At 41.2% G+C, this 13584-nt stretch overlaps 1 protein-coding gene across 1 annotated transcript in view; it reads left to right on the forward strand.

The window, feature by feature from the left end:
* The first annotated feature begins 216 nt into the window (after nt 1-216).
* Nucleotides 217-13584, forward strand: part of UBL3 (ubiquitin like 3) — a 75536-nt gene continuing 62168 nt past the window's right edge. The window contains exon 1 of the mRNA XM_054973650.1: nt 217-1354. Coding sequence (XP_054829625.1) covers nt 1328-1354 — 27 coding nt within the window. The 5' untranslated portion in view covers nt 217-1327. The remainder of the gene's footprint in view (nt 1355-13584) is intronic.

The following is a 13584-nucleotide window of genomic DNA, read 5'->3' on the forward strand; positions in this document are numbered from 1 at the left end:
GGGAGTTTCCCAACCATAGCAACAGTTGCTAAAGGCGGTGCCATAACAACACCGTCTGCGGCGAGGCAAAAGGCCGACTCACGGAGCTTTCCCGTTTAAGAACTACAATCCCCAGGATGCTGTGCGCGTAAAAGAGCGGCGGACGCGTCGCCGCAAAAAAAAAGTGAGAGAGGAGCGAGCGCAGGAGGCGGAGCTAAAAGACGGCGCGGGGGGGGGGTGTTGGGTCCGTCTTTCCCCTGCCGTGTCCCCTTTTCTCAGCTCAGCGCAGACGCCATGTTGGTTCGAAAGGAAGATGACAAGCGGTGGCTGCGTTAGTGGCGGCGGCGGGCGAGGGGTCCCCGAGAGCGGCTAGTGCTGAGGAAGGGGCTCTCCTCTCTCTCCCTGCCCCTCCAGCGCTGAGGGAAAAGGGCGAGCAGCTCCGTCGTGTCAGTTGCGGGGGGGTTCTTCCAACCAACCGTCTGCTGAGGGAGCCCCTGGGAGAGGAGGGGGAGGAAGAGGCGGAGAAGGGACAGGGATAGAGGAGCGGCGGCAGCGATGAGAGCAGAGACCTGAGGCAGAGAAGCGGCGGGTGCTGCGGCGGCTGTTACCCCGAGAGGCGACTGCGGTTTAAATCCCCCCTTGAGCTGCTGCTGCAGTTTGAGGGGGGAAGGTGTTCGTTCTTTTGCGCCCCTGCTTTATTCCCCCTCGGCTTGCTTGGAGCTGGGAGACTCAAAGCCTCTCGGAAGGGCCCGAAAGAGGAAGAGAAGCAGCAGCCTGCCTCTCGTCTCACTTTTACTTCGGGAGGATTGAGAAAGGGGGGACAGGAAAAAAGCCCAACAACTTCGGGTCCAGATCAGGAGGAGGAGGAAGGAGGTCGCTTGACTTTATCTGCCGGAGTGCCTACCGCACGTCCTAATGAGGTGACTCGGACGCAGAACTATCCTGTGAATCATCCCCGCCATTCATTATTGGCCTAGGCTGGAGAGGAAGCGCGGCAGAGCGGTGGGGGGAAAGCCTCCACACAATTCATGTCCTTGTGTACTCCTGCCTGGTCTACCTGGCACCGCTGCTGGTGGTGTTGCTGCTGCTGACGGGGATCTGCTGCCATCTCTGGTCTCTCTTTGCTGATCGAGCCTTTTAACATCGGCTTCTCTTGGATTCCTCCCCTCCAGTCCCACAGTTTTCCTTGTTGTGGGTCAACTGCTTTTATTGTCAGGGGGAAAATAACTCAGAACTTAACAAGACGTCAAAGATTGGTTGGCTGGAAGATCTTGTTGCTGTATGCACTTGGCTGGCTTATAAAAATTTCTCATTTTGTGTTGATTGAAACCATCAGGGTAATTTCAAAATGTCCAGCAGTGTCCCATCTGATATGGTAAGTCCATAATTGGCTTTATTTTCAGGAATACAATGGGAGGACGACCTTGTAAGCAGAATATATCTGTTAGAAGAACTTTTTCTTGATTATATTGGAATTAAATTGATCTCTTCTGCCTCCTCTTGCTGCTGTTTAAGAAGGGTAATATGATATTATTTAAAGTGAAAATAGAACTAACTTTGAAATCTCTGATTCCTTACCTGAAACCAGTTGAAATCTTACCACCTTTCTTCTTTTTCCATCCCTGCTTTTAAACTTCTGGGCTCTAATGGAATAATTAATGTCATCAGACAGTTTGATAAGACTATTCATTTTACACAATGTAAAATTTTGTGGACAGCTATGACTCTTATCACTTCTTTTTAAGGACAATCAAACTCCTTATAGTAGGTTGTTCTTAAACCAATATTAGGCATCTCAGATTAGGAAAATCTAGCAGTGGATTATCTAGACATGCTTTGAGATTCAGACAAAAAGAGTTGAAAGCTTAGTTTTAAAAGGATACCACCTACAGGTATACTGAAGAACAAACAAGTCTGTAGCTGTCAGATATTTCTGAACTCTTAAGAGCTACTTTCATTCTGTGTATTGCAGAAAAATACCTTTGTTTTTTTCACATTCAAGTGTAAACTTGGCATTATGATGTTACTGCTGTGCCATACCACTTAAGGATAATTGGTTATGGCTTCTGAATACTGATGTGCCAGTCATGCTTTGTATATGTAGCTAATTAAGCTTTTCAAGCCATAGTCCATGTTTGGCATCAAGATGTTTTTCCTTCAGCTCTGCACAACAGGAAAAGTGTAATTTGTGACAAAGGCACTAGTATAATAATAGATTAAACACTGAGTATAAAGCCTTTTGCTCAAAATAACTTTGACAAGAATTGTGGAAAAAATGACCTAAATACTAGAAAACATGATTCTAAGTTCAAATTCTTTTATTCCTCAGATCTTTTCACAGGGGTTGTGGAAAAATCTCAGCAATGGTGATAGTTCTGCAGCGTCTTTGTCATCTTTATTTAGTCTTGAATTCATGAAAATTGATGAAATTACAATATTTTTAAAAGCGACAAATATATTGACTTAAGACTCTTTGGTAATCCAGGCAATGAAAAGTTCTTTTACATCCCAGGGATTCCAGTGGCGAGGTTAAAAAAAAAAACATTAACATGTGTCTTCAAAGTACTTTGACTGAATACCATCCTGTCACCTGTAGGAAAATCTAGATATAATTGAAGCCTTATTCTGTTGTGATGATATTTTTTATTCTCTGCCATCATACTTTTGAAAGGGTGGGATATTTTTTAGGCTATGTTTTGCTTTGTAGCTTGGAAATTTGGTAGTTTGCATCTCTGTCGCTTCATTCTATTATTGAAAGATAGGATGTCGTTAAAAAAAATTAACAGTTCAAACTTTGTTAGTCTTTTTCCCTCTTAGGTTTTAATGGCAATGGAAACAAATAGGTTACTAAGGCTATGTTGCATTCTTAGAAAATCCTATTGCTTTTATCATATGAAAATGTCTCTGCAATGCAGCAGTTAAAACAGTTTTATAGATTTTTAGGCTCGTGTAAGAGACTGACTGTAACTGAGTTTAGGTCCTTGAAGTAAAGCAGGTTGATCCATACCCAGCTTTTATTTTATTTATTTATTTTATTTACGTCATTTATAGTCCACCTTTCTTACTGAGACTCAAGGTGGATTACACAGTATGAGGTTAATATAATCAGTATCAAGTACATTTCAATACAATACAGATACAAGTTTAAAAGGCATAGCATTAGCAAGGATGCAAGATAGAGTAGAAAAAATACTGGAACAAAACAATCAATTCTAGGACTAACATTAGCAAGCCACAGTCTTCCTGATTGTATGTCACTTGTGCACAGGGACAGGACTAGTATACACTGATGACAGAGGTTTTTGTAGAGGACTTTGAAAAAACTCTCCTGAGTCCTGACCAAACTGTGGTGTCTAACACTACATACTTCTGTTAGATCATCCTTTCATTTACTATGAAATGTTGGTGTTAAGCTATTCGTACTTTATCCAAAATATAACAATGGGATACAACTTCTTCTACTGAAAGCTTTGGTCTTTTATTTAAATCACATTTGATTTCCTCTTTCAACTACTGTCATTTATTCACTAAACATTTCAAAACATTAATCCTAAAGTGCTTAACATAATAATCCCATGTCATTTGCATTCTATTAACATATCATGATACCTGCAAACTAAATTCCGCACATACCAAGTATGTCATTTACTGTTGATGCAGCAAAGGATGTTGCACAAGATTAAGGTCTAATAAACCTTTAAGAATTTTATCTTTTCCATGAACTTCAGTATAGTTTCTTCACATACATAACAGTCACTGCTTGTATGTGTTATCTGCCATCCTTGCTTCTGACTTAACCCAATGAATTAATGACCTCCGTAACATCCCATCATTAACAGTTTTGCTAATGTCTTACAAACTGAAGTGGTTTCCTTTATTGAATCAATTCATCTCATGTTGAGACTTCCTCTTTTCCTAGTGCCTCCATCTTTTCGTAGCTTTATTGGTATATCAGTGAGTCTTGTCTTCTCATGATGTGACCAAAGTCCAATAGGTTCAGTTTAGTCATTTTAGCTTCTAGGGAGTATTCAGACTTAATTTGATCTAGAACCCACTTATTAGTCTTTCCAATGGTCTAAACTCTATGGTATCTGTGAAAGTCTCTTTCAATAATGATAGTATGTACTAAAAGAGAAACAATGGCATTTTTATAATGTAATTAAGCTTTCCAGACAACCCTTTATTCACGCTAGCCCCTTTATTCATACACTTTGGGAAATACTACTTCTCTAGTTAAAGCCACATATTTAGAAATTCAGTCTTTTCATTTTGTTCATTGAAGTATAAAGATGGGAAGATGCACATTAGCTAAATGAGGGAGATGTATATCAAACCACTGAGAGATGCATAGTAGCTAAATGAGGGAAATGTATATCAAATCACTGAGCATAACTGAGAGAAATACATTTTATTTTAGGGAAATCTGGAGGGTGCTTTAAATGTAAGCAGGAATAATAGTTAGAGGCTGCAAATTTTACATGGAAATCCTAAGCATGTCTACTTGGAATCCTCCTCAAGTCTACTCAGTGAGGCTTACTGCCAAGAAAGTTTCTTAGAATTGCATTGCCAATTACTTTTCAATTGCAGTAACCAATTTTAACATACAGTGAACTAGGCAAGTGACCTTAAACTGTCGTTCAAGAGTCTGTAGGCTATAGTTTCCTTGTTTGATATATCCATCACCCCTTAAATCCATATTGCTGCACATAGCCTCTTCCTTTTCTCTGATTACAGCAGCCTTATAATTCTGTACAATATTTAAGATTTTGTAATAAGGGCCATCACTCCCCTGTACAGCTGAACCAGCTACAGTCAGCTGCTACAGTAGTATTATTTCCCACCATTACCAATGGCATGAATGGGAGTGGAAAGACGGACACGTGCCTTGTAATACTTGTGTGACAAAAAAACCCTCCATGCCTGGATTGTCTTCAAGAAAAAATTGTGGATGATGTATGTAGAGTACATGGATAGGCACTGGTCTTCTTCCGTCTGTTGGTCTTTAGGGGTTTTTCTGATGTATAGCCTAACGCACACTGCAGGCATGATATTTTGTTGTTTAAAGCAACTAAACTATGAAAATGTAAGCCAAATTTATTTTTTTTGTGTGTGAATTGTATTTATTCAAAACGTTTATATGTTGCCTTTCCACCCAAATAGGGCCCCCAGGTGGTGTGCATCAGGTATCAGAACATTTAAAATGTATATACAAATATTTTACAATAAAATAAAAATATATAGACATAACCTGAGACACAACCTGAGAGGAGGGTCAGTCAGAGTTTACTGGGGTACGTCAAATGAAACATCTTCAGTTGCTGGTAGAAGACAATGACAGAGAGACAGACAAATCTCATGGGAAGGGAGTTCCTAAGTTTTGGCGCTATGACTGAGAAGGCCCTTTCTCAGTTGGCCTGGCCACCTGTCTAACCTCAGATAGTGGGGGCACCCAAAGCATAGCCTTCAAAGATGACCAGAGTGTATGGCCAGGTTAATATGGGAGAAGGGGTCCTTAAGGTACACTGGTCCAAAGCCATATAAGGGTTTGGTTAGCTATTATATGAACTTCTAAAATGTTTTGCTGTGGTATGTTTTAAAGTCTCAGGTTCATGAGTGCTAAAGAGGCTTTAAAGGATAAACTTTCAGTTTAGTCAGTGTTAGTTGCTGTGGCTGTGATGGAGGAATCTGAAAATAACCTTGAGAATCCAAAGAATTTTCACTTAATGCTATTTATCTTCTTAAGAGACCTGAGTGTAGCATAAAGAGATGAAAATATCTTTGATAGAGTTAGTTTAGATGAGGTCTTGTGTAATCCCGGATGCCAGATTGCCATGGCACCTAGAAATTTCACATGGCAATATGATTGTTGCATGACATACAAATACATGTGCATGATGTTCTTATAGTTGCTTGTTCATATGTTAATTTTATACCCACTGGTGATAATTTTCTTAACCAGTTGCCTTTTGTACAGGCTCCATATTCAATTAAATTGGCCTTTTTAAAAGCAATAATGAAATGATGAGAAATTGGGGAGTAGTTCAGTTATGGCTGGAGATTAGCTTTTATCATAGTGATGACAACCAGGTTACCCCATAGTTATTTATGTACTACATATCTTTAATAAAATTACAAGAAAATATGGAGATGTTAGGATTAGGTTTTGTGATGACAGTAATTAGAATATTTAGTCATTAAAATACAAAATGCTGAAAGCGGAAAAATGAGTTGGACTCCTAAATTTTTCAGGTGGCTCCTAGAATTTTTTTTTTTAAAGAAAACCTGTCTAGGCACCATTTATTTTATGGTTGTTGAGACTAGTTCAAGGATTGTTGCAAAAGGTCCAGTTTTGTTAAATATTCTGTCAAAAACTGAAAGCCTCATGTTATCATGAGCTTTTTAAACTTTAGCTAGAAAATAATAGCCAGCAGATCCCGTTAAAAGTTTGAGTCATAACAGAAATATGTTTCAATTTGTGTATGATTATGTAGTTAACTAAGTATATGAAAAATGTGTAACAAAGATATTTGTGTTTAGCAGGCCACGTAGATGCCATGACAAATGCTTACTTGTTATGTTCCTCCTCCAAATCATAACCCCTCCCTAATTTGACAAAAATTGGGCTTTTTAATTTCCCATTTCCAAGTAGTGTAAACTAAGCATTTCCCTGGTTGCACATAAGCTGTTTTCCTAAAAAAATCTGCAAATTTCCTAGGATCAAAATGTAATGGAACTTCTTAAGTTGCTGAACTGGTTAAATAGTCTTTATTTTGACATTAAGGTTAAAGTAGTTGTGCCATGTAGTAGTTGTGTTAAAGTAGTTGTGTCATTTATATAAATGATAAAAACGTTGAAGGCATTTAGGATGTGTATTATAGGAATCTGTTATTGAGTGAAGCCAGTAGGCTTTGGAAATGAAAAGAGCAACAGTGGCCTAGTAATCAGGTGGTAGTAGTAGTAGTAGTAGTAGTAGTAGTAGTAGTAGTAGTAGTAGTAGTAGTAGTAGTAACATTCAATTTATATACCATCCTTCAGGATGATTTAACACCCACTCAGAGTGGTTTACAAAGCATGTTATTATTATCCCCACAACAAAACATCCTATGAGTTGGGTGGGGCTGAGAGAACTAGAAGCTGTGACTGACCCAAGGTCACCCAGTTGGCTTCAAGTGGAAGAGTGGGGAATCAAACCCGGTTCTCCAGATTAGAGTCCCACACTCTTAGCCACTACACCAAACTGGTAAGCTATGTGACATCCTAATAATTGTATGTAAAATTATTTAAAATACATAGTTGCATGTACAGTACTCTAGAAACATATTTTCCCTAGGGCTGAACAGTTCAAGACTTCTTACCCCACAGAATCACAATTAAAAATTGGTTATTTCTATATTGGTTGGCATCTTCCCATTTTGTGTGGTTTGAGTGCTGTGGTATTGTGGTCTGGCAGGGTTCCATGCCACTCAACTGCTTCTGAATTCTACTTAACTCCTACTTCAGATGATACTTCTGATACCCATCTTAGTGTTCTTGGCCCATTTCACTATAAAACACCCATATTTTATTAAACAAATTTTGACCAATTATCTTGTGCAAAGTAATACATTATGCAAATTTAATGAGTAGTCTTGAATTTTTTAAAACTGGAAATTAAATTAGTAAAAACCTACATCTTTTTCTAGTTTTGGCTTCTTTGTTAGGCTAACAGCTAGCTTTCTCAGGAACACCCCGGTGCCTTGAGAATTCAGATATGAAAAAATACTATTTTAAGTGCTCCCGTACTTAGCAGTGATGTTGTCTTCTACTAGAAATGAAGCTATTCACAGGAAGCACTTGTGTTATGGGAATCCTCCCAAGAAAGTCTATCAGTCCTACTCAACTGAACTTTTAACACATTTATTTACTTCATTTATACCGATCCTGTTTCCCCAGTGGGCATCCAGAGTGGCTTATGTCATTCTCTTCTCCCCTATTTATCCCCTCATCAACGCTGCAAGGTAGATTAGGCTGAGAATGTGTGGCTGGTCTAGGGTTGTGAGCTGCCCAGTGGGGGCAGGTGATCTCCCATTCCCAACCTCCATCCCCCTCCACCACTCACCTGGCCTGTTGGGGGGAAAGGCAGGGGAACAGGCCTCCCAGGGCATGATCCTGGTGCAATGTGACAAGGTCATTCCCAGGAGTGATGCCATTGCTCACGTCCTGGGAGTGCTCCCATGCTTCATGCTGGGCCGATTTGGGCCCCAAACAGGCCTATTCTTTAAGATTTGGCACAGAAGCACTCCTGGGGCTTATGCAATGACATCAATCCTGGAAGTGATGTCATCACAACACACCTCTGTTGGACAGATCTAGAATTAGCATTCTTCATTTGCTTATGCTTATCCTCAAGACAATCTGACAGTCTACACCAGTGATGGCGAACCTTTTTGAGCCCGAGTGCCCAAACTGCAACACAAAACCAACTTACTTATTTCAAAGTGCCAGCACTGCAATTAAACCTGAATACTGAGGTTTTAGTTAAGAAAAAACAACTCATACAGTTGTGCCAACTAATTAACTTCTCTCTCCCTCTCTCTCTCACTCACTCAGGTGCCATGACTGAAAGTAAAGCAAGTTAAATCAAAGCAGTTTGCTCTTCTTTAGACCAGCAGCCCTGCTTGCAAGCACTCTCTCTTCCACTCGCTCAAGAGCCACGACTGAAAGTAAAGCAAGTTAAATCAAAGCAGTTTGCCCTTCTTTAGACCAGCAGCTTGCAAGCTCTCTCTCTCTCTCTCTCTCTCTCTCTCTCTCTCTCTCTCTCTCTCTCTCTCACAGTCACACACTCTCTCACACACACACTCACTCACTCACTCACTCACTCAAGAGCCACAACTGAAAGTAAAGCAAGTTAAATCAAAACAGCTTACTCTTCTTTAGAAAGCCAGCCCCAGCAGCCTCGCTGCTGCCTCCGCTTCCTGCTGCTAAAGAGATGGGCAGCAGGGAGGCAGCATTGAGAAAAAGGAATCACGTGGGCAGGGCCAAAACTGATGTGATCTCTGCTCAGAGCTACTGGAACGCCATTGCAGGCGTTCTCCCTCCAGATGAGCCCTGGACCTAGCGATCGGCGACTTGGCTCGCGTGCCCACAGACAGGGCTCTGTGTGCCAGCTGTGGCACGCGTGCCATAGGCTCGCCATCACTGGTCTACACCTTCGTTATTAAAATTCTTGTTTAGACTGGTACAACTTCATCCTTGCTAGCCTCCTTCCTAACATATTGTCCTTCTCTATTCTGCCCAGAATGCTTGATCTGAATTCTTCCCCCTCCCCCCGCCTCTTAATTATGATTGTCACCCATTTCCTTAAGGCTCCAAGCTTGCTTTCCGTCTTTATGTCAGTTCTTCACTGAATATACCAAACTGGAGTTCCTTTCTTTTTCGGCCACATTTCATTCTCTACCCTTCTGCCAGGTTTAGCTCCTATATCACTATCTCATTCCTATTCTCCAAGCCTTCTGCTGTGCTGTTTCCTGTGGCTTGAATCCTATGGCCTGTGATTGGACCAGAGTTTAAAAGGGGAACTTTTTACCTTCCTTCCCATTGAAGCCCTGAACTTCCCCACTCCATCCTGAAGAGCCCTGAGGAGTGGCATGGGGGGGGGGTCCTATTTATTTTATTAGACTTATATCCCACCCTCCCCACAAACAGGCTCAGGGCAGCTAATATCAACAAAACATTAATAAATACAGGCTTAATCAATAAATGCAGGCTTTAAAATGCATAAAACTATAAATGTTATCACTAATCACAGTAATTCAATTCCCTGGAGGGTAGAAATTGCTACCCACTTTTGCTCTGTTGAATAATTCCCCAAAGTGTGGGTAATTCTTGCCAATTGCACTGTTCCAACTGCAGCCAGCTGTGCTGCATTCTCAGAGATCTGACCCTTGAAAACAGTTGAGGGCAGCTCAAGTGGCTACATGGGAAGGTAAAGGCAGGAATCTCCCTCTTGTGAACTCTGCTGTATTCATGGTCCTTAAGATCCTGATTAAAATAGCTGTTACATTAATCAATCTGACCTTAATGCAGATCTCAGCAGATTCTTGGTACCATGATGCAAGTTGGCTACTGCAAATTGACTACTGTGAGATGGCTACAACTTTTATTATGGTGGATGATTTGGAATAGTCCAGCACAGGCAGCAAAGCATTGCTAAGCTCTCACTTTTCCCTTACAGGATTTACCTCAAAAGCACCAAGGGCCAATTTGCTCAACAGCAAATTGGAGGGCAGGACCACTCTGATGATATGCATATTTATTCAGACATCCCACTTGTTTTAGGTGCTTACTCCTATTTAACTGCGCATAAGATTACAGTCTTGAACATATCTCACTACCCAGCACTCAAAGATGATTCATGAAAACTCATGTTGGAATAAATGTTGATAAAGTGCCACTGGGCTTCTGCTTCATTTTGCAAGTTAACTAGCAGCCCTGCAACAGATTCATATGTGGCATCACAGCCTTCCCTCCCTGTAATTTCCTCCCAGTCACAAAGAACAGGAGGGTTCTTTTCTTTTAACTGAGTTTTAAGTGTGTCTCTGTAAGATTTGCTACCATATGTAGAGGGAACTTGATTTCCTAAATGTTCATGAAACTGTCTTGTTTGCAAGTCCAAGAAATTAGTATAATGGTGGTCTAATTATAAGCAGTCTATGAATAATCTATTTTTGCTGTAGTCTTTAAAGTTTAGGAATGGTTTTGTTTTGGTTCCCTACTTGTTTTAAAGTAAAGTATTGAGTATATATACTCTAACTCTGTTGTTGACAGAGTTGTAATTTTAAAAAACTTAAATTGGATTTGCTGCTGATTTCTGCTGAAAATGTTTTTCCAAATCCAATTGCCAGAGGCCTTCAGTCTGATCATATGCATATTTACTCAGAAGTAAGTCCACTGGGTTTAATGGCACTTAATCCTATAACTGTGCATATGATTGCAAAGGAGTAACCGTGTTAGTCCTTTGTAGCAAAATAAAGCAAAAGTCAAGTGGCATCTTAAAGACTAACAACACATATTCCAAAATGAGCTATTGTGAGTCGGAGCTTACTTCTTGTGTCACATTCATTCAGCATAATCCCACTGTGGAAAATGTGGCTAAGGTGGCCTTTGGTATGAGATTAAAAAGTGTTCATTGCCTCTGGCAGGCATGAAGAGCGTCCCTTCTCATCCCTCTTAAGTGGAGGTTTTTGCAAGATTTTGCTGTTGTTTAGAAAAATGATTTTAGTCACTTTGCTATTTCTGGTTTAAATGTGGGGAAGACGAGTTTCATTTGAGCAAAGCATTATACTACTTTAGGATTAATTGTGAAGGGAAAATCATGCCCAAGCCTTTTAGAAGGTGCTGTCCTGTAAATGAGAGAAGCATTTCTCCAATTAGTATTCCTTGCTGTGGTGTATCATTTGCTGGAAAATTTATTTTGTTTCTGGACTTTTTTTGGACCAGTGTAGCTACCTGAACTTTCTGTTTCCCATCCATTGTATCTGAGCTAATACTTACCCAGTGCTGCTTTGCTAGAAATTGTAATTTCCTGCTAGTTAGTGGATTTGGGGGACAGAGTGCTTTGCTATTTGGTTAAATTAGGATTGAGTAGTGGGTAATCTTGAAAATTATGGTGTTGCTGAAATTACAACACTGGCTCAGCATTTCCAAAACCAGCTTTTTACCTCCAAATATGTATAATGAAGAACTTCACCTTAGTGAGTGGTATGAATTCAGAGCCCTTGGAAAGGGAAAGAAACTAATTGAACTTTTAAAGTTGGCATTTGTTAATACTCGAGGTCTCTTCATAAACCTGCAAACAGTGGCTCATATGACAATGAAAATATTGTATTTATTACAAAGGTGCCTTGCTCCTAAATTCTTGGCCTGGCTCTTAGAGCCAAATAAAATTTTTTTAGCTTTTTTGCTTAGCTGCCCCTCCATTGCTCTGTCCCTCACTTCTTGTTGCTGGCCCTTCACTTGGATCTGGCAATGATGTTTTTCTGATGTCCGTGGTGGTGTTGTGTGTGATCTTAAAAGTCGTTATTTCACCACTGGCACTCAGTAAATGTTAGATCATAGTCTTCCTCCTGTTCAACCCTGGTGTTTGGTCATTATTTTAGTACAAAAGGGGATCAGATAACTAAACAAGTTCATTCTTCCTCTGAGGTGGAAGACATCTTGGGTGATTCCCACCATCCAATCAGGGAGGTAGGAACTAATTTTCTTCCTCTTCCTGTCTGGTGTGTGGGATGCCCTCTCTCTTCAGTTCTGTTCCTGCCTCCAGGGAGAGCAGTCTAGTAGCAGACTAGCTCTGCCAATTTCTTAATAGGACTTCAGTTGCACTTTCCCATTCCTACTCCTTTGCTCTTCTTTTCCTTTAATCTTTCCTTTGTCTTTCAAACTCTGTTGACTTAAAACCTTCATAGTTCCTCCCTATCTTTTTGCTGTCCTCTCCTGTCTGTTATTACTTGCCCTGGCTGACAGAGAGGATCACGGCAGCCATTTGGGGCAGCCACCTAAAAGATGGATGCCAGGGATTCTGAGGACAGCTTCCCAGTATTCTCATCGAATGTGTTGGGGATTGATGAATCCGGTGCCGACATGCCTCCCGGCTTGTACGTGCCCCTGGCAACAAGTCGGCACCAACATCCTTCTGTGGCTTGTGCAGTCTCCCAGCTACTAATTGGCCTCAGAGCCACAGAAGAGCTTCAAAAGGCCCATCCCACCGAGTGGGAGATTGAAGCATCTGCACGCTCCTGCTCTGCAGCTGGAGTTGGCATGTTACCTCAGCCCAGGCTTTTGGCGGGAAAAGACACCAGGAATCTCCTCAGCTCCAGCACCACAGTGAATGCACCCATGCCAACTTCCTGGCTGGAGATTCCAAAGCAGGCTTTTTCTCTTCAGATCTAGGCCTGCCTTTACAACAGGACTCTCCCTGTCAGATGGCTAACGTATGAAGGGCACAAACTTGCCTGTGTCTTTGAACTTTTTAACTTCCTAAGACTAACTATGAGTGAGGCTGTGGTTCAGTGGAAGAGCATCTGCTTTGCCTGTGGAAGGATCTAGGATCGTTCCCTGTTAACTCCAGTTAAAAAGATCAGGTAGATGATCAAAAAACCTTCTTCCTGAGACCCTGGAGACCTGCAGCCAGTCTGAGTAGACAACACTGACCTTGATGGACCGATGGTCTGAGTCAGAATAAGGCAGCTTGTAATGTTTAACAGACAGGGATCCCCACTGAGCAAGGGGATCTCCCTCAGAGAGTGTCTGTAATGACAAGGAGAAGGAAGAATTCCTTCAGATGTGGAGGAGGAGGAAATATCCCTGCCAGAACAGTCAGCCCAGCTGTCTGAATCTGAGGTCTACCAGTATTTACTACCAAAGATATTCTCAGCCTTAGGGCTGCAGGAATTACCCTCGGGGGAGGAGGACCCTTAGACAGGGAATACTAAATCCAGACCCAGGGAAACAAGAGTCTCTTCCTAGGGAAAGTTCCTCAGAAAAGGTCCTCCCATTTCCAGAATATTTTGGGAGACAGCTCAAGGCTGAGTGGTCTAAACCATCAGCCAATAATGCAATTCCCTAATG

The sequence above is a fragment of the Eublepharis macularius genome, chromosome 3 (assembly GCF_028583425.1).
Source record: "Eublepharis macularius isolate TG4126 chromosome 3, MPM_Emac_v1.0, whole genome shotgun sequence".
Lineage (NCBI taxonomy): Eukaryota > Metazoa > Chordata > Lepidosauria > Squamata > Eublepharidae > Eublepharis > Eublepharis macularius.